Raw genomic sequence first — 22430 nt, forward strand, 5'->3', positions numbered from 1 at the left:
TTGTGATTTCAAATAGAGTGCTAACATAATAAAGGTTTTTATTTGTTTCTACCACATGTTGGAGAATTACCGGTGAATTACTTAATTTGAGAGGGAACGCCTGTATTTCCAGGATGGACAGTGGTTCTTGTTTGACTGTAGCGTTGATTCTTCCTTGGTACTATACAATCTATGGTGGTTACGTCACTTCCGGAAATATACTTAAAGACGGAGCGTTTTTCAGTTCCATTCTTTAGGAATATTTTCTATTTGGTACAGTTTCTACCTCTCAGGGCTGTGTGGGTGTGAACAGATAACTGACTAGTTGACCTAATTGACATTTCTTGGACTCTCCTGATAGCTCCGAACCCTCTGTTATAGTGGGACAAATTACACCTTCATCATTTTATTGGTACACAGATTCCAGTGACCTTAAATAACTTCCAGCATGTCAGAGACATGAGGTTATTATGCAGGACTTGGTCATTTTGATTTCAGTTGATAGTAACATTTTCTAGGGCATATTCGCAAACATGTTTGCAGTTATCTAAATTTCCACAAACCATACACACATTGAATCTGGAGCTTTTTTGGGCTCTGGGACCTAGGGGAAGTGTCCTTTGCCCGTCAGTTATTCAGACTGTGATAAGGAGCTCCATTTTTACAGAGAAAAAATTGAGAAAATGACATTGACACAATTTAAGAAAATTCACTGCCTACATATTTTTTTAAGATACTTCTCTTTAAGTCTATAAGACACACTCAAAAGGATGGAATACTTGTTGCTCAATTCACAAACCATGATATCTCAATTAAGTTACTCAGTCACACCTGCTTGGCATTGACAAGCCTTTATTCATCATCCAGTTTTGTCTTCCTTTCTCTGTGGGGGTGCAGGCATCTCCAGGCTCCCCAGTCCAACATTAGTGCATATACAACTGATCAGAACAAGGTCATAACTTACTCGATAACAATGGATAAAACTATAACAGCATTTGGAAGCCATATCAACAGAAATAACTGTAAGCAAAATAACAGTGTCAAAATAAAATCCACTGTCTCTGTAAGTTTTGTACAATAAGGTACATTGGAGCTGATAAACAGACAACAGAAGAGGTGTTGTTGACGGTCGGTGTAATAATGCAATATGCATTATTTCATATCGGTTTAAAAACATCTATCAAGTGCTCAATTGCAACCGTATACAACCGCTATGGTAAAAAGCATACTTTTTTTTTTCAAGTCTTCATGCAAGTTGAATTAATTTAGTTTATATGCAATTTTGATCACAGAGTTCTGCATAATTAAACGGAGTGCTGTAAAACATACACTTTTAATAAATAAAAACCCAAGGTTGAAGGGCTATCGTGCCACTATGGTGCTGCATACAACCTGCAGAGAAGTCCTAAATATCAGACGATATGTTAGAATGAAAGAATAATGTGATGCACCGCTTCTAGAGCCCATCAGTTGTGAACCAGCTCCCCATCGATGCTTCCAGTGTAACATCAGAAGAACAACAGAAATTACATTAAATACCACAGAGTAGTGTCAGATGTGTACCTCTTAAGGATCTGTGCTTGTTGTAGAGAGTGGTGTGTTGCTGATTATTAATGTGATCGAAGAGGAGAGATGAGAAGAGGCTGAGACAGTGGGAGGGAGACAGACAACAGGTGAAAAGCACTTAAATGAACAAAATAAGTGCTTTGACTTTAACAGCTGTCATTTTGCAGAGCAGAGGTCCAGAGAAGCATCTCAACAGGCAGAGACATTTGTTTTGACATTCCAACTTCACATGTGGGCAGCTCCAGACGGCAGCAAGACTTTCACGCTTTGCTATCCACAGACAGCACAATCACACGCTTGCTTGCTGCTTTTACCCTCAGAGTACATTTGTCACCTCTTGCAGGAAAATAGCTGGTCTGCATAGGATGTCACGTCATTCCGTTGCTATGGCGCGAACTTCAGATGGCGGGCAGGAAGTGATTTGTGATACATAACGTAGTGATGTTGTAGATATGTAGACCAGGAGTGTGTGCGTCTGAAGTCAACGTGGCAACGTGATTGTGATTTCAAGATTTTAAAATAAAACTGACTTGACTTTGCTTTACAATGTGTAGCAACAAAGACAAACTGGATTCCCTCCATCTCTTCAACTTAACTCTGATTTTCACTTCCGCCCTCCATCTGGATTTGACGTGTCATCAGAATCATCCGACTGCTAACAATCTATTGACCATACACGATGAAAACATATACAGTTAATGCCTCGTGTCGTCTCAAAGGAAAAGGATTCTTTGTTGTTTATTACTGTCAACAAATCCCATGAAAGGACCAAAACCAACAATTTGTTAGTGTGTCTTTCTTCTGGTTTCTGTCTTCCCCACCTACCCTGTCAGCCTGAAGCCCATTTGTTCCCCATGAACATATACATCTTTATAATACATAGTTGAATTGATTTTAAAAGTATTCTTTTTTTCTAATTTCTTGAAACAGCTGGGCACCGTAGTTGATGACAAATGCGACTCAAACTTGAGCAAACAGCACATTCGTGGAGGACTACTTTCAGTGGCGGCTTAATACACATTTGATGCGCAAGCAATTTTTACAGCAGAAGCATAGTGTATGACAGCTTGACTCATTGTATACTACAGGTGTGCTTTAATAGTTTTTGGATAACAACAGAGTGTACTGATGGATATATAAGCTATATCAGGCTTTGGCTACTCAGCAACTGGTGGTCTTGGTCTTTGCGGGGGGATTTGTTCACAATTAAAAAAACATTGACAGCCTTACCCTTTAATCTTCATGCGTAGCACTACAACTTGCATTCCATCGTGCATCCTCCTGTTGTAGATTGGCAAATAAATGAACTTTAAATGAACAAACTGATTAATTCAACTGAACGCAGCAAGGTTACAAATACCTGTCCGACATCATCTTTCTACAGACTGACACATCTGCACATCTTATTTCTAGGGACACAGGGTAAATGACTCAGTCTTACACTTCCTGATGCTACAACTGGGACTGGAGCCAACAGTGTTGTCTGCACACCGGCTACAATGTAAGACCGAAAGCCATATTGATACTGATCTTGGCTGTGAAGTGGCCGTGTGTGACTCTAATCCTACTGGGGGAGAGGGGGGAACCGCTATAAAACAAACTAGAGTAGCACTGGCACTTGGACATGAATCATCTTAACAGTGACTAAGCACAAAACAAAGGGCTGTTGTTCCAGTTTGTGTTGGTATTTTTGTTTGTGTGGTGCTCATCATCATTATCTCCTTCAGTCTTTTGGTCTCTTCCTGTTCGAGGAATCCGCTTAGGTCTCGACCTTCCCGTACGTCCCCTCTGGAGGGCGATACTGTTTGGGGAAGGCCTTGAGTTGGAGAGAGTTAAATGCGTATTTACGACATCCAACGTTCTTCATGGTGTTCTCCCTCCTGCAGCCCTCACTGTTGACGAACAGAAACCTTGTATCATTTTTTTGGGCATTTTTTAAATGAGCTTTTGAAGCACGGGCGATAAACTCTTTTAGCATTATCAGCTGACCTGCGCATACAGTCCAGGGCCTGGTAGAAGACCTGCGGAGCAAGGGCGTGCTCCTGCTGCAGGATCTGACACTGCTCCAGGGTCAGAGACATGGCCGTGCGGTCCTTGGCGCTCTTACAGCTGGTGAAACGCACCCCGTTCAGACGCCGACATGCCTTTAGGAATTGGAGAAAAAGCGGTTAGAGCTTCTAAAAATGTGTGGGGGCTGCACAGAGACGACACAAGAAGCGAGTCTACCTCGGCTGCTTGCCACAAAATCTCCACGTTCTTGCTTTTCTTGGCGTTGACGTTCTGGCTCAGGAGTTTGAACAGCTCGGGCAGACTGGTGGTACTGCGGGTGCGAGGCAGGCCTGAGGAGAGAACAGAGAAGAGGGAGTTAAATACAAAAAGGACATACTCTTCCTTCTGATTAATATATGTTCGCATGTAAACTCACAGTCGTCTGGCAGGACTTCTTTAAACTGGTCGTAGTACGAGCTGAGGCGCGTCATGCTCTCCATGTTGATCACCTCCTGTAGTGACGTGTCTCCAAACCTGGACACACGTGTACAGTCTCAGAGTTATCAGAGCTTCTTCTCACACATTTTTGTAAAAAGACACATCGTTCCAAGTTTTTGACTGTTACGTGGCGCTATCTCCCATGCTATGACAGTCTATTGGAACATATTTTATCCAATCCTCAACAAATGTATAACATACTCTGTTTGGCTGACCTTCAGACTAAACTTATGCCATCATTTGTTTTTTGTTTTTTACATCTCGCAACGTTTGTTTGTAATTTTTGAAGGCTTGGTTATAACTCCTCAGTGTGGTGGGAGGGATTTATTATATTTTTTTTAAAACACAAGGACCCTCTACATAAACCCTTTAACTCTAAAAGACATACGCTAGTTTAATAGATGCATCATGCCAACATTTATACAACCTGATTTCTTTCTTCTTCGAACGCATCTCGGTCAATTAAGTTAACTCCTCTTTGTTACTTGGTAAAAGAACAAAGATATAAAATAGATTTAAGAATGTAACAGAAAGTAGAAACTAGATGTGGTTATATGTTGTTTTTGAGAACAATTTAAAATGTTTTTTTAAACTAAACTAAAATGAACCTATCCAATCTAAATTGACCTTTTCCCCTGGTGTGCCTTTTCTCCTTTCTATTTCTTTTCTGTCCTGAAGCCCTCAACCTTTTCCTGCCGTCTGATCTCAGTGACTCACTTCTCAGCCAGAGTCTGCTGTTCGTTGATCCCCACGTTGAACAGGACGGGCTGCACGCGCAGGAGCATCCCGTTCTGGATCTCTCTTGGCAGCGTGTCAAACAGCACCCCGGGCATCGGGACCCTGACGTTAAAGCCGGTTCTGTTTCCTGTGATCACCGGCAGCATGTCCGGGGCAAAACCCGAAGTCGCCTGGGTCACTTTAAAGGTGACATTTCTGAGGTCCATTACTCCGACACTCATATCCTCCAACATGGCAAGCTCCTCTCCTTTAGGAGTCAAGCAGTCAACACAGAGGTGTTAAACAAGTCAGTATTAACTTCACAGGAACACTTCTTAAAATTGTAGTCAAAAAACACATTTTATTTGCAAGTGATTTCTTTCAGATTTGAATTCTGTTTCATACAGTGTCCCAATTGTTGGGAAATTTGGGTTGCAAAGTATCATCTTAAGTGGAGGTATGCACTCTCTTAGGGCTTTGTTGGTGATACACTTAACCTAACTCTAAATAACATGTACACAAACACTCACACACATCCTCACACACAGGTTACCGTAGGTGCTGAGCAGGCCCTCGTACTGCACCAGCAAGCCGATGGTGTGGAGCTGCCGGAGGAAGCCTGAGTCACAGAGACTGTTCCTCAGCTTGATGATGAAGCCGCAGATCAACGCCGTCAGCTGTAAAGCAACACAAACCACAACAACACAGTGAGGAACGGTCTTGTTTCCAAAGCATTTTATGCGTACAGTGTAATGACAAGTAATTCTCTATAAAAAACTATACTGTAGATGCATGAAAGACAGACAAGCTAGAAGGTGGGCAGAAGTTGACCGACCGTCTGGCAGAAGACGACGTCGCGGCGGTACTGCAGGGTGAGGCTCATGGCGATGGTGGGGGCAGAGTCCTGCATCAGCAGAAACACCATGGCCTTCTTGGCTTTGTCGCTCATCAGGGACGCACAGTCAGTAAGTGTGGTGAGGACAGGGTACAGGGCGTCGCTCCACTCACCTGCAGACACACAGGTTAAAAACACACACACACACACACACACACACACACACACACACACACACACACACAGAGTGCATGCAGGTCAGATACTGAACACTCAAAGTGCATCTGCAGTTAAATTCCTAAGGCTGTGAAACTCCAATTCATCATCAACACTCCATTTTCTAAAATCATTTTAAAAAATGATAATAAATGTACCTTGTAACCATAAAAAAATGCTATAAAGTATTTAAAATGATTGAAATCCAATGTACAAAAATGTCGAAATAACATTTATCGATTGATTGATCATAATATTTTTGGCTAACACATGCCATGATTTACACAAATATACTTCCCCGCTACTATAATTTCCCTACACTAATAATCTCTACCTGTACTAACCAATTTTATCCAATTAAGCAGCTGTCACGTCATCAATTTTTTCACACCATTATATTATTCTTGTATTCAGATGTCTAGAGAATGTGACGACTGCACAGCCTGTTGAACCTCTTTTAAAGAGTATTTCAGAGACAAATATCGACATACTGACTTCCTGTGATCTTCTCTGAATATCAAGCATCCTTATGTGGAGTTCAGCTTCATGGTTTGGTGAACTTCGTCTCTTTGTTTTGATTTTGAAACTCAATTATTTGATTCAAAAACATTCATTCTCACATAGATTGCCACTAAATCGTCCTCCTCTTTCAATGAACAAATCATTTAAAGTCAGGTTCAAAACATTTACATATTCTTAGATATGTTTTTTTAAATGCATTACACAAAGTGTTATTACAGTTGGTCCTATTGTTAAGGTTTTTTGTTTTTCACATAGCTAATAAATTGTGCGGTAGTTAAAAAAAAACAAAAAAACAGCTTCAAATAATAATTCAATTGCATGAATACATGTAATTACTTATAATGTAGTGGTCATTTGTGTTTAATCCTCCTTCTAGCACACATGATCGAATGATTTGCTACGAAACTATTGTTCTCACCTGGGGACGTCTTTTCCACCTCTGGGCTGATATCTGCGAGTGAGAGAGCGTAAAGGACGTTTCGGTAAGAGCAGAATACCATTTCTACTTTTGACTCAACATTACCTTTCAGATTTATAACCTCAAGCAATGACAAAGCAGTTAACTCGATAACTTGAATGATCTACAGATGAGGGGATGTGTAAAGCATGCAGGAGCCTGGTGAGAGAATGACGAAGGCAACAGCTGATGACGTGGTGGATGTGAGGATGATGTGATCAGCAGTGAGATCACTCAATACTCTGATGCATGATGGTGCTTCAATCACATGCCGTACAGCAATTTCTCTCTGTCCGTCGGCACCTTTCTTAGTGTTGCCCGGCTCCTCGTTGGCGAGCAGGAAGACGTCCTCTGAGCTGCTGTCGCTCTGGATTTTGTCTCGCTGCAGCAGCCTGTCCACCCTCTGGATCACACACTCCAGGCTCTTATCAACGTTCAGCCAAACCTTCTCCTGCACACAAACACAAACGGAGTTAACATTAAAAAAAGATTTTTAAAAAACACAGACACAAAAGAGGCAGATTGGACTCCTCTCTTACCCACTCCTCCTCGTGCAAATCTGCCTGGAAGGAGGAGCGCTTGTTTTTACTCCCGTCGCTGCCATCCGGAGGAGCTGCATGGCGAGAAGGCGAGGTGGCGGCACGAGACGGGGAGGCGGGGTGGCGGGAGGGGGAGCGTGACGGGGAACGAGAGGAGGGCGAGAGGGAGGAGGAGGACGGGGACGGGGTGCCTTGCTTAATGAACTCTGGGCGGGCGGCTGCCAGGGCGAGGATGGCCGAGGTGAGCAGCTTGGAGTCGCACACGGTCACCAGCTGACGAGTCTGCAGGAGGGGAGGAGAGGGAGGGCGGGGAGAGTGTGTGGTTATATTGTAGTCATTAAATTAACAGGGACCGGGGGCATTAAAGGTGCTCTTTAAAGTTCATAACCGTGACATTAAAAATAAGGCAAAAAAGGTTTTAACCATGTTATCTCGTCTATGCTGTGTTAGATTAAAACTTTTTTTTTGCCAGTTTTTCAACACAACTGTATATTTCACTGGTCTACTAAGATGCCAGCAACAAACAATTACATTTAAGTGGGACCAAAAATCTATTAAAAATTAAAACAATATGTATTCTGGTTTGCTTTCAGTAAGTCTAATGAGAATATACGTTGTTTTATCGGTCTTTTTCTTGCTGCACTCGACTGCCAGGAGAGGTCGAGGAGTCAGTCAAAGCCAGACGGAGATTAAACAGAGGAGAGAATAAAAAACACAGTACTTGATCGATACCCTCCAGGTCCTCTGAGAGCGCTCTCACCTTCTCTGTGAGGATGGTAAGGGTTCTCTCCAGAGCGTTGGCTGAGCGGTCCTTGGCGGCTCGAGACAGTCGCTCAGTGTAGTAACACACCTGTGTCTTCAGAGTGTTAATCTGAGCGATCAGCTCCTTCGCTTTCACGACATCCTGAGGCTGGTACGCCATCGCTTTGGAGCCAGGGCCGGCAGAGCTTTGGCTGTGGGTAGATGTGTGTGTGAAAGACAAAGACATAAAAGAGAGGATACATTGAGGAACACGGCGATGACAAAAAGACACAAAAGACACCTGTTATACACCTCAAGTAATCTCACCTGTCCTCCACAGTGCTGATTGAGTAAAAAAAAGGACAAAAAGAATCAATTAATCACACCAGCGTGAGACCCATAGCACAAGAATCCTGTATTATCTGCTTTACTCACTGTTTCCGGGCTTCTTCGAGCTTGTGCAGCAGTTTTCGGAGGCCGCAGCCTTTAAAGCCTTGATGATGTGCAGCAGGAGCACCGATAGTCACGACATCGTATGTCCGGTCTTTTTGAGGGACAGGAATAAAGAGGAAGACATACGATTCTGAATAAACAACACTGATGAAACCTTGGACACATACATGTGTTAATGCAAACAGGCAGATTCCCTACCATAGCCGGACTCTCCCTGTACTCTCATCCTCTGAATGTGCAGGTTAGTAGGAATGAACTCCAACTTCCTCTCAGCTTTCAAGGTACTGGACTTGAATGAAGGACCTGGCAGGGAGCAGAAACAAGCAATGAACAATACAATAGGCATTCCATGTCATATTTTACATGCAAATATATGAAAAAAGATGACACACATTTAAAAAATATATTAAAAAAAATGTTTTAGCCTAAAAAGGTGCTTAACAATTTTGTGTTGCACTTCTATAGAATTGACAATACTGTGAGGGACAGGGATTTATGCTGCAGAGGCTGAGATACTCGATTTGTAGTCCCAAGCCGGAGTTAAGCTCAATGCAGGAACGTCTTTCAACCACACTGCACCTTCTTACCACATTGAAGGAAGTGCATCTACTTTTGGATGAGAGGCTCCTGCTTGTGACAGCACAGGATGTAAACATTAACGCCATCCTCCAGTTAACTTAGTTAGCTCAGTCTATGAGCAGATGCACACTTTGTTCCGCGTGTTGACACAGAAAGAAAATAGTTCCTACATGAAACTTCTCACAACAAGGTCAGTGGACTATATTGAGTAAACTGCGTCATGGTTTCTGGGAAGAAACACTGCTGTTGAGTTTTTCAGATGGATTTGTTTGGGCACTTTAAGCACCACAAACGGAGTGCCATTTAGCTCCATTATATTCAAGGGAAGGCAGACATATCTACTCTTAATATCTCCAAAACTCAGCAAGTCATACCAAACCAATGTAGAGGGATAAATAGCTCTACAGGTGAGACGTAAACGTTTACTTTTGATTTAGGGGTGGACTATCCCTTTAAAAACATATTTTTCGTTAAGAGACTTCAAAGTTTGTAAATGCTTGCTTTCGGTTATTAATCAATAAAATCTGTTTCCTTTCTCCTTTAGAATTATAAAGAAAATAGATTGTGGTCCTAACCTTTGTATTCGTGCAGGTCACTTATGGTCTCCTGGTAGGTGAGGATGATGGTCTGATACTGAGTGATGATCTGCCTCCTGAGGTTCTCCCAACACGGAGACAGCTCCCCCAGTTCCTCCAGCTCGCACACTCTGCACATCAAACGCAAACACATTAACGATCAGGACATCCAGCTGGTGCTCTGATGATCTCACAGCCTCACTGCAGTTAGTGCAGCTTGTTAAATTATGCAGTAAACACAACAGCTGAGCAGGTCCAAATCAAGCGCATTAAAGGAAACCATTAGTAAGAACGGCAACAGCGGGGAGTCGTAGTGATGATGTTTCTCTGACTGAATAATGACGATGCCATAACAGTGTGCATACAGAATATACAGCTGAGATATATCACACAATGCACACACACATTTCAGTTTAAATTGTACAGGGGAGACATGAAAAGCTGTTTCAGTCAGCAGATGCACAAAGGCAAATGAGGCTGCAGTGGAGATCTGAGGGGTTGCAACATCAATAAGATAGGGAATTATTTTTTTTAAAAACATGGCTGGTTATGTCTCTTCAGGCTGCTAAAACTATTCCAATGAAAATATCCTGGAGAAACATCAGTCTTTGGTATAACTGCTCACAGCTCATACGCAAACTGTAATAGATTGCAAAGTTGTGGTCAAGATTCAAGTCATACGACAATGTTGTGAACACGATACTTGTGCACACGGATCCACAAAAATCATTGAAAATGCTGTAGTATGCATGCCAGGACAGTAGGGGGCGGTGTCACTTTGCGATTAATAACCACAGAATAACACCACAATGTTCCACAGAATAACACCACGAGCTCGGGCACAAACGCTTTCCTCTATTGAACGGTGAGCCGTCACACCACAGAAATGGTGCAAAAGGTTGTTGTATTAAATCTGGACACAGTGTTGAGACGGAGCCCTGTTAATTCCTATAAAAGCTGCTCAGTGGCGTTTTGAAGGCAAAATGGCTCACCTTCCTAGATGTAAAATTGTGGGACCCATAGGACGTGCACACTACTGGCTGAGCCTAACTTCTGGTTTAGCACGCAGCTAAATTGAATAGAGATAAAATGAATTAATCTTGCAGATCTTCTAGACTTTCAAAAGCTTATTGGACTTAATGGCTTAACTTATGAGAGTGAGATGATTAATTTTGCAAGAGTTGTGAAAATTATCCATCGTTTTACAGCTGCTTCTTTCACAATGTTAGCTTATAGACAAAAGTCTTTATGGGCCCTAGTGCATCACGTGATCTTGGAATTACACTGTTTGGGCTAACAAAAACTGGCTTCAAAGCCTCACGCTCTTCCTAGGGGCTTGGAATGATGCAGCGACTTGGCTGAAGGAGTTTTTTCAACAGCAGCACAAACAAAGCTTGATGGTTCGCCATCGTTCTTGTTGTATTATATCCTTTTACACCTTCAATTTTAACTATTGTTTCCATTGGTAAACGACAGAGCAGGGGATTAGAAATCAAAGACAAGAAATGGGAAAATACTAAAGGCTATACAAGGCAAAGAGACAAGTTGGATATTGTCTGAAGATCAGAGTCAAGTCCTGCAGTCCAAAGAGAAAAAGGGAGATAGCGCTTATCCTTAAAGCTTCTAAAGCCAAAAAAGATTGAGAACCCCTACACCGCAACAACCGGCTGCTCCTATATCCAGATCGTATCATCTACAACAAGCTGGTGAGCAAACAATATCAACACAATTACCTGACGGCATCTTCCTCCAGTAGCAGTTTGACAAACTGGCGAGGAATATGCAGGGACAGCGCGCTCTCCGCCATCTGCTCCAGGATCCGAAGGTGGTTGCCGTCTGTGGTGGGGAACCGGTACGTTCGAGACATGACGCCCCCAAACACTGAAGCAGACCGAAACATAGTATCACAGCCGTGCATCCAGAGGTCCCTTGTTACTGAGCTCTCACACAGACATAGAGTACAGGAGGATGATATTTAGTTACACTCACCAGCCTTTAGCAGTGGGTCTTTACACAGAGATGAAGACTTGGATTTAATGCCCATGGATTCAGTCAGGCTTTCATCAACAGGGAGAACCATCTGACACAAACATAAATCAGATTAAAGAAATCCATCCAAGTGTGTTGAACTTCTCATTCATCGATCTGTGTTCAAACAGGACAACAGGAAATAGGCCGAGGGCAGACATACTCAGTCAGACAAAGCCATGAGGCTCAATACATTTCCTATGGCTGTAAGTTTTATAGTTAAGATTATTAATTATTAATCATTCAGCAAATCATTTTCTTGATGAGAGGTGTGTTAGTTATATGTAAGAATTTGTAACAATTTAGTCACAAATAATAACTTCATGGTTGCCTTTAACAGCCTCGGGATAGTTTTTCTGGGCAAATCCAAAGGCAGTGACGTTTATGGCACCAGCTAATGTTAGCTTAGCAAATTGTCTGCTAACGCTGACAAACACCCGGCACAACCCACAAGTCCAAGGCAAAGAAAAAGCTAACAAGCTAGCGGCAACAAATGTTAAATATATTGTCATATTGTAGTTTTATTTGGCTTATAATAGTTAATGTCAGCTTGCTTGATAACGTAGACAAACTGCTAGCTAGCTATTGGCATAGCAAGTTACTCTTTGAGTCCAGACTCCCAGCCCCGGTAGTCTGGATGAATTAGCTGATGTTATCCTTAATGCTATGTTCTGATCAGCACGGATCAGGCTAGCAAAATAGCAACTGACATGACAAAGCAACATCATCAGTTCTATGCAACGTTGCGTAAAGCTGCAATGTTAGCTGATGGAGTAATTTGCAAAACGCAAGCCAGCTGGTGTCATGGAGCCAATGGCCCAAATAAATATAGGAAAATTGGATATAGTAAAGTTATTCTTTATAACTGTAGTTTATTTTCCAGCATTCAGGGTTAATTTCAGTGTTCAGTCTCATATCAGCTAAGTCACGTTGCAGTCACAGCCACCACAGTTTTCAAAAGCCATAGGTGATGTCATCAAACTGCTTGTTTTGTCCAACCAGTGGTCAAAAACCTACAGAATTAGCAGACAATCCTCACAATTGAGAGGCTGGCACAAAAGAATGTTGAAGCATTTCTCAATAAATCGACTAATCCTTTCAGTTCTTCTTATACTTGTATGAGAAAGGAATGTGTTGCACATGTAAGTATCCGAGCCCTGTTCGCTCACCCTCCCATTAACAGTGTCTCCTCTCTGTAATCTTGCAACGGGAGCTCTCTGTTCTCGCTTTTCCTCTATCTGCCAGGCGATGACAGTGATGTTCCCGACGCGCTCGCTCTCCGCTGACCTGAAACACGGTGACATCAAGTAAATCAAACACCCCTGAACCGGCATCAGAGAACGCAGTGGCAGAAAAAAAGGCACAGTGTCTGCCTGTTACCTGAGAGTCAGGTGCAGCCTGTGGTGTTTGTCCTGCAGCAGCTCCTTCACAGAAAACATGGACGAACCAAGCATGTACATCTGTCGAATGAAAGCACACAAGGCCAGAGGATTTAGTGGATTTCACCCAGATAGTGCAGACTTTTATCTATTCCTATTAGGAAATTTGAAGACAGTGGAGTGAAGTGATTCTTGAGCTGGGGGGTTACCGTGCCCTGCGCGCGGTCCTTTACATCGTAGACAGAAAGCTTGACCTGAGTCTGCTGAGTGATCAGAGAGTCCTGAAAGAACGCTACGCTGCTCAGGAAGATAGGGTTACTGGTGCCCTGAAGACAGAGAGAGACGGAGCGAGGGAGGTGAGATCATTTTGTCTCCAGCAGAAGGCAGGAAGAAAGGGCAAATGAGCAGCGGTATACCTCTATGATTTCGGTCTGAGCGTGCTTGGTCCAGAAGGCCTGGGGCGGAGTGGTGCAGCTGACGGCGACGAAGCTGGTTGGTTTACGTTCCAGAGAGGGAGTAACCAGCTCACTGCAGGCTGTGGTGACATAAAAGCACAGGAGGAGATTACAAACTGTGGGACTTAATGGTGGGATGGTCACTAATCCTCGGCCAGGGGAGGGATGTTTTAATACAGTATTTTTGAGTTGCTGCAAACAGGGCAGTTGTTTACAGTCGTGCTCTAAGGTTGAACAAGCCTATTTAACCAGTCCCTTAAAAGACCCATCATCCATCATCCTTCGCCCTTTAAAGCAGCAGCAAATTATTTTTGACCAACTGTAGGCCGCTGAACAAGCCGTAGGCACAACATTGTCACTGTATAAGTTGTCAAACTGTTAACAAACAGTTGCCTATTTATAGACACTGAGGAACATTAACATCCATTTTGAGTTTTGTTTCTGGTTTCAGGGAAGACATCAGGATTTTTAGCTGATAAATGCTCCACTTTACTTTTTTGTTCCCCAGCTAGTTGATATTCTTCTGTGTCTGACTGACAAAAGTGAACTATAGCATTAAAGCTGTGGGAAATAAAAAACAAAACCATAAGAGTTGCGTGATATTAATACTCTATTATTATTATTCTATATTGTTTGTTGTCAACAAATCTCAGGGAATACCAACCAAAACCAACAATGCTTCAGTCAAACCCTTTCAAACTTCCCTACTATTAGCCCATTTCATCCTTCTACAGATGTAAATATCTAAAATGGGTCACAAATATATAGTTTTTTAGTTCTTAAAATGTGGAGTTAAATGTAACACAAAGAGTGTTTAAATTGGTTTTAAACAGTTTCAAATCTGCTAGCTGTAGGCTACATGCATAGGCTAACATCGCTGTGAATCCTGCAATCAACTATGTTTAAAAAAACAAAAAATCGATTTAGAAATGTCTTGCCTCGCTTTCACAACAAATGCACAAGCTAGCCGGAGCCACGTCTTTAGACACACGGTGCTGCTTAACATGCTTTCGTCCACATGGGTCGCCAGAATCAACACATAATGAACGTTTCTTTTAGCTGCTTTAAAAAAAAAAAGTCAAGTCAGTAAACAGCAGGGCACCACAGTTTTTTTCAGACATTTCACAAGCTGAAATAAAAATTGCTGGGGACTATTTTCAGCTGCGGAGTAATACACATTTGGTGCAGAGCTGAGTTTCTGCTGCAGCAGGTGTATGTAGAACAGACTCAAAATAAACAGTGACCGCGTTTATCATATTGAAGGGACATGTCGGCCATGTAACAGTGAGGCTCACTTATGTGTTTTTAATAGTTTCTGGAGTAAAGAGGGACATGAATATATTCCCTCAGGCTTGGATACACAGACAAAGCAGCCTGTGTAGCCAGTGTAGTTAACAGGATTGGATCTGTTTATGAGATGCGTTAATGATCAATGATTTTAGACTCATTAGGCCTATTGGTGTTCATGACACACACAGTCTGTCCATATTCAGCGTTCAACATGTGTATCTTTGGACTTTTCCTGAGCTTACCCACGCTGAACTCCAGCACAGGCTCGTCTGGATCCTGACTGTTGCCTGTAGAATTGAGAGAAAGAGGAGGGGGAGATCTTTCTTTTAAAAACGCCCTGCCATGTCATCATCAATGAAGCAAACGGGTTACCATGGCAGCAGTTACTTAGTTACCTGAGAGAGCCAGCCCCATCATCTCAGCTGAGAGATCAAACGTGTTGGCCCGGTAGACGGACCATGGCCGATGGCGGGGGCTGCGCTCCTTCCCAGACATGGTGTGTTCACGTCGGAGCCGATTGAAGAATTTAAAAAAAGGCGGAAGAGCAGAGCGATGTCGAGCTGACTCGAAGCAAAGACTCGCCTGTCACGTCAGTTATCTGAGATGTGCGTGCGCTGGTTTCCCTTGTGTGCTGATCCGAGCTGTCAGACGTTTGTCGACGATAAGACTGAAAGACAGACAAAAGAGAACAAATTGATCATCTGCTGTCCCCATGGAAACAGTTGTGACTGACTGGACATCTGACTTGATGGAGCTCAGAAAAAAATAGTCAAAATTAGGAAGCTTCTTGCTGCACTTGTACACAAGATTAAAATCAATGGATAACTAATGTGTAAGTTGGCTACTTGTCTGGCTATGAAGCTCAATTCTGAGATGAACATCGATGGAAGGTTGCGTAGTTTTCTGTCAGCGCTCGTCTCCCCTCGCTCCCCTCTGATAATATGCTAATGCAGGCAGTGGAAATAGATTCTGTGGGGAAAAGTGCGACTTTTCACACAGCTGTGTGATGCGATACACAAGCACTGCAAGCAGACTGGATCCTCACCTTCTATCTCCTGATGCTATTTGTGCTTTTCTGGTGTCATTTTTATAACTTTGGCTCTTCTTTCATACGGACTGATGTCAAACACACATGCACAGGCAGATAGATAGTGAGGTAAATGTCTCACCGTTATCGTAGTAAACAAAGCCAATCTATTCCAGATAACCAGGTCATTCATGGGCACAAATAACTGTCATGCTGTTGCTTTAAGGGTTCAGAAACATGACCAAGTGTTCGGTTTAACAAATGATGAATAGCACGGGTTGTTCACTCTGCTTTTTTGCATGACTTTTCTCTTAGACAGAACAAAAACATCTAAACTGAACACTTTTTTTTTTCCTGTCAGGTCGAAGTTGACTCGTCACCGTTTTGGTGACGAGTCAACTTGACCTGACAGAATAAAAAAAAAGGTTTTCAGTTTCAAACCAGCCCACAATAAGCAGTATCACATATAAGGCAAGGCAGCCCTTAAAATCACCAAGGACACATAAAATACACTCTCCATATCCAAGATCTAATATAGAGAACACAACGAAAGCAATTTTAAGTGACATAAACAATTACTTATACCAAACATGTTCTAAAAGAGATCATGCACTTAAGCTATCACTTTAACCACAACCACTTGAGGCGTACACGGCTGTTACCATCAAACAATTATAATTCCAGCGCTCTCAGTGGGTACTTGTGGTGTAATGACACACTAGTTTGCTATGTCTCATTTTGTGAAGACAAGGCTGATAATGCTGCCCGTGCTGTCACCTCGCTGACACTGCGCCTGCCAACATTACATTCGCCAGCAAGAGAACAGGAAGCTGGCTGTGTGCCAAGTGTGGCACACACTGGCTATAAGAGGAAACACTGATGTAAGAGTGAGAATCAGCAGCAAGACAATCAGGCTGTCAGTGCACTGATTTAGCTTGAGCAAAGCACAACTAAGCACAAACACGATCCACAGGACAGTGAAGAGGACGGACACAGAGGAAGAAACACGAAACGGAGGAATGGTGTGTGAGGAAAAGAACAAAAGAAAAAGGATGTGGCGAGTGACCTAACCTGAGCTGAAAGCTGCTTCAAATGGTCCTAAGAGCTAAATGTTTACATGTCCTGTGGAATGCCAGACTGTGTTAACATTTCTAGTACCTGTGTGCATGTGTGCGTGCGTGTGTGTGTGTGTGTGTGTGTGTGTGTGTGTGTGCGTGTGTGTCCAAACATCCACTTTCCTTTGCTCGGAGTGATCGTCTGGAATAAATGTCTTTCTCTTCTCTGTCCAAATACACACAGATCTGGTGGAGTGAGGGGATATCAGGTACTTTGTTTGACTTGTGTGTGTTTTTCTGTTTACACCGCTGAAAGAACAACAACTGTATGTGTGCATTCATGTGTAAGGACTGCAGCAAGGGAGGTCTATTTTTACACGTGAATATGTTTCGACGTCACACTCCGAACACAGTGACACTCGCGCGCGCGCGCACACACACACACTCAACGTCATCTGCATAGTCACACATACAGGATCAGGAGTGTGAGTGTTGATGCTCTCTGCCAGTTTAATCTCTGTTCTGGCACCTTCATGTGGGACCAAAACAGATGACAATTACAGCGTGGCTGCTCTGCCTCATTAGGCTGTGTGGGAGTCATTGTCGGTGGGAGCCGTCTTATAACATGCCATACTCTCCGCTCTCCTCCATGCCTGGGGCATTGTGGGAAGCTCTCAGGGAGACCCACAGTGGATCTAATGCAAAGCCACAGGGAGCCATCGTCGTTGCATCTGTCTGACAGTCATCGGCGACACGCGTGAATGGAGACTAAACCGCCAGGAGTGGTGCTGAAACCATTTGTCAGTTAATGGATTGATCAGCGAATGGTAAATTGATTAACAGCAATTTCCTGTTGAAGTGTTTAAATGATTTATCAGGCAAACTCTGCTTCTAAATAATTACAATTTGCTGTTTCTGTGCTGTTGTTTTGATGTAATTATTATGTGAATATTTGTGTATTTTGGACATTTGAAGGCGTCCTGTTAGGAATAGAGTAATGGGTGTTTTACATTTTTTTTTGAATAAATCCATTAAGCATTTAAATGTGGTCCATATAAACTAAATCAAAGCTGAAAGGCTGTTTTAATGGTCAACTTATCTGCTTTGGGGCTGCAGCAATATACAGTGTTCAAGGCATACGTGTTTCACAACGTGTAGTTAATGTTGTAGTACTTGAGATCAGGTTTGGTCTCAAGCTCACTTCAGGGTCTCTGTCCCGTCTTGGAATCAGGCACATTTTTACTCAGTCTTGTCTCGTTCTGAGACAAAGAGGACTCTGGATTATAATTTAAAACCAGGAGTCAAAACCACCACTGCAGGGATATCCCTGTATAAAATCATTAATTTATTACATGTTGTGTGTAATGGTGGTTTCTCTTGGAAGACAAGAGCCATCCTGAAAACACTTGTTACTAATACTGTTGTATAGTGTGATGTGGATGTTAAAACATGGATAAGATGATCTCCACACTGTCTTGTTTGTTTGCTCATAGGAAAAGTGAAATTCCCCACACATAAAATTCACCTCGGCACAAACTTTTCATTATTTAGTCAAGACATATCATATGCTACATCTACACATACACACATACAAGTGTGTCATGTGAGTGTGGGACTTGTAATGCTGGTTTTGCATTTGTTCCACAAAGCCTCCTCACCTCCACGGCCCTGTTTTCATTATTTGAAGAGTCATAGTGACTGGTTCTATGAGTTATCACTGTAAAATATCTGTATTCTGTGATACAGTGAAACTGCAATATTTTCTGAGAATTTAATCATATCATGAAAATCTCAAACTGCTGCAAGACTATCCGCTTTTTAGTGTTTAACCAGTTTATCAGTTGGTCTATAAAATACCTTTCACAATTTCTCAAAAAACCCAGGTGATGTCTTCAAAGCGCTTGTTTCACTTGACCAAGAAAAACATATAAAAGTATGAAACAGTGAAAAAGAGCACATTTTCACAGAGAACGGTTTCTATTCTTGCTTTAAAATCAGCCAAAATAGTTGCTGATTGATTTTCTGTATGGTTTTCAGCCGTTACTAACAGACCATTATTACTTGCAGCTTAATGGGACGTGGGCTCCTTTTCTGATCGAGCTGTTCCAGATTTACACCAGCAAGCATCTGATTAAACTGATGAAGTGCCGCTGAACAAAAGCCTGACCGATGACCAGCTGCTCTGCATGTGACCTCTGACCTCACCAAGGCCCGACAGGCCAGTGAAAGACATATTTTGGATTTCTGGCTTCAATGAAGAAAGAAGAGAGGATTGCACACGTGCAGCCAGTAAGCAAGTGGTGTGTAGAAGGCGAGAGGACAGAGAGGATTCAGGTGGTCCTCCTCATCCTCTGGGGCAGTCTGGAGACAAAGTGACCCAGTTATTTAGCGAGGCTGGCGGGCGGCACACAGCTGGCCTCCTGCAGATGCTGTCGGAGCCGGCTGCACTGCGGCGCCTCTCTCCCTCTCAAATGTCCTCTTCCTCAACTCACCTCCTCCTCGTCCCTTTAAACCTCTCCCAAAAGCCTCATGCGTCCCCTGCGTCTTCTGCTCCGTCATCAATTCTGTCTCCCTTTTCCTGTGTCCCCACGTAACCCCCGATGTTCCTCTCCATTTCAATCTATTGATCCTTGTTCGGTTTAGAGCTGACCTGAGCTCATCTGCTGTCCCTTGAGTCTGATCTACAGTCGCCGAGTTGATGCAGAAACGTCTCTCACATGGCTGACTCAGTCCACAGAGGCTGATCCATAAATTGCCTTCAGAGCCAGTTAATCAAAGAGGAGGAGGATATGCAAACCGGTTTATTCCCAGAAGAAGAGTTAACCACACACACACACACACGTACACAAACGTAGAGAGGAAGTAACGTCACGCTTAAAGGAGCTCTTGTTACCCAGAGAGCATAGTGAAGATGATGATGATGATGATAAATAAACTCAAGATCACACGCACAGTTAAACTGTACATGGATCCTTGAGCAGCACTGGGCAGATGGGCAGGCTCAGCTCCATTTAGTTCTCAAAAATCCACAATCAAACACACACACACACACACACACACACACACACACACACACACACACACACACAGCTGCAGAGGACAGACATGACAAATAGAGACAGTCAGAGATGAAGCACAGAAATAAAACTCAAAAGAGTGAAAACTGTGATTCAGCGGATCAGATGTAATCCTCTGTGGGAGCAGCTGGGAGGCCTGCGGTGGCGCGACACCTCACTTCACGAGCAACAACACATCCGGTTTGAGATGTCATATGTACTGAACAAAATAAATATGTAACGTTGTACTCATACATAGTCCTACACCACCATCACCCTCCTTGGCCTCCTGTACACCAACATGGACAGAGTGTCATCCTGCCTGTTTACCAGCCTGCCCGGGTCTCCGAGGAAATAACTCGACATAGGCCAGAGCTGTGCAACGCAAATCTATTTATGGCACCACTGACTAATAATACAGTCACTATACCTAAGAGAGGGATCCGTGTTTATTCACTGCCAAGGCGGACAATAACAAATATTGCGTCATGATATCTGCTGATGATCATCCAGTGAGGCTGCTGCATGCTGGTGCAGCGCAACTCAACACAAACATGACATATCTATATATTAAAAAAAAACAACACAGCAGACGAGTCGACATCAGAGATCATAAACATGTCTTATTCTGATCCCGCTGCGAGCTGCTCTCCGTCTCTTTACGGCAGCATCCATCACCGTGGACACACACCCTCGAAGAAACCCGAGAGATGATGTCACGTCAGAAGACAAACACACTCACTCACACACACACACACACTCACTCACACACACACTCACAGAGATAAATGAGTAAATATCTCATACCGTTCAGAGAAATGCGAGGGTTTCTTCTCATATTGATGCGCATCCTGCCAGTGCACTCGACGATGTCTGCAGTCGAGACTCGCCCTGACTCCCTCTGACACATCGAGACGTAATACCGCCACAGGCTGCAGCGCCTCCTCTCTCCGCCGGGGGGCGCCAGAGGATCCTCACATGATGTTTGACTGCACGTGGACGGAGAAGCACGAGTAAACTATGTATGAATAAAATAACAGTTCTGCCGATAGAAAGCTATGCAAGCAGGGAAAGGAATCAAAGTAAATTAATGTAAAAATAAAAACTAAATCTCGAACAGGTCCGGATTAAACAGACAGATTATTCTCGGGCAGTAATTTTTGGGGCCCCCCTTTAAGCACATTAGCTATATATTTGCATATATCTACACTATATATACAGTATATTTCAGTATTCAAATGCAATTGGTTGGTGAAGTACTTAAAGGAAAATAACGAATGTGCGTGTTTAAAGATTAAGTATTGAAATCAAGTTTATTTTAGTTGTATGTTTAAATGTTTGTAAAACACTATTTAAAGTAGGTATTGTTTTCTTCTCTGTCCCCTAGTGGTAAAAAAACACACTGGGCGTACATCCTGCTGAGGATGAGTACGCCCAGATTCTGACCATTTTAACAAACAATAAACTAAAAAAAAAGGGATTAACAGGAGAAGTTTTTCTGGTGTGTATATTCTGTACATATAAGAATACTGACCCACACAACAACATCAACTCTCTTATACTGGTATCCACATCGCCCCCAGACATCCAGTATCAGTTGGAATTGAAAAAGTATTTAAAAAGAAAAAAAAATGGACATGGGACGTCCGCTCTACCAACTGAGCTAACAGCACCCCAAAAATGACATCACTTTTGCTGTAATGCAGCCTTTAAAACCAGGACAACCATGACAACAATTATGCCTTATAAAATAGCCCCAAATCTAAGACAATGTATAGCCTCACACCAATAACATTATAATATCAAGTTGCCCAGCACTAATATAAACTGTCAATATACTGTTTATATTTACTGAACAATTTGTGATGACTGAATAGAAATATTACTACCACTGAAAACTGCTACTAATGAACCTTTGGGAGTAAAAAGGGAGATGGAAGTGGATGTACTCAAGTTCACAGCAAATAATCCACAATTTCACAAGGAGCAAAAGTAATCCTGGTTGAGGGTAATTGTCTTATCATATGGTTTTATTTCACATCACTGTCAGGAGAAAAGACTTTAACCCGACTGTTAAAACATACAGTGTGGCAACTGGTAACATCCACCACAAGGTGGCGCAGCCCGCACACCAGACCCATCCTGGGCTTTTACCAGTTCTGACTGACCTGACTCAGGTCTGCAGACCTTTCCTTCGTGCAGCTTCTGTTCAAATGATGTGTTTCTCTTGATTTGATGCGTTTGGGTCATTTTGTTTTTCATTTGATCTGCATTGTTTTTATTCAGTTGTTTTTGATCCCAGCTTTCTCGTACCATTATTATCATCAATAATGTATTATTCTCGATCATACTTTACATTGATTATGGCACTGTTTCCTTGTTTCTATGTCCATTCGATGTCGTTTTCATATGGAGTACTTGGTGTTTATAGTCTTGTTGATGCTTTGAGCTGAATTTCTTGTATGAAGGTTATA

General features: G+C 42.6%; 1 protein-coding gene across 1 annotated transcript; it reads right to left on the minus strand.

The window, feature by feature from the left end:
• Nucleotides 1–814: 814 nt before the first annotated feature.
• inpp4aa (inositol polyphosphate-4-phosphatase type I Aa) lies at nt 815–20898 on the minus strand. Its single transcript, XM_030429124.1, has 24 exons — nt 20764–20898; nt 15214–15485; nt 15061–15105; nt 13490–13608; nt 13283–13399; nt 13075–13154; nt 12864–12981; nt 11656–11746; nt 11400–11547; nt 9667–9797; nt 8711–8815; nt 8495–8603; nt 8387–8401; nt 8079–8271; nt 7319–7600; nt 7083–7230; nt 6741–6773; nt 5585–5757; nt 5303–5426; nt 4750–5017; nt 3971–4068; nt 3772–3884; nt 3535–3689; nt 815–3437 (listed from the first exon to the last, which is right to left on the minus strand). The coding sequence occupies exons 2-24, from the start codon at nt 15311–15313 to the stop codon at nt 3305–3307; spliced, it is 2898 nt and encodes a 965-aa protein (XP_030284984.1). The 5' UTR covers nt 15314–15485; nt 20764–20898; the 3' UTR covers nt 815–3304.
• Between the last annotated feature and the right edge of the window lie 1532 nt (nt 20899–22430).

This window comes from Sparus aurata, chromosome 9 (assembly GCF_900880675.1).
Source record: "Sparus aurata chromosome 9, fSpaAur1.1, whole genome shotgun sequence".
Classification (NCBI taxonomy): domain Eukaryota; kingdom Metazoa; phylum Chordata; class Actinopteri; order Spariformes; family Sparidae; genus Sparus; species Sparus aurata.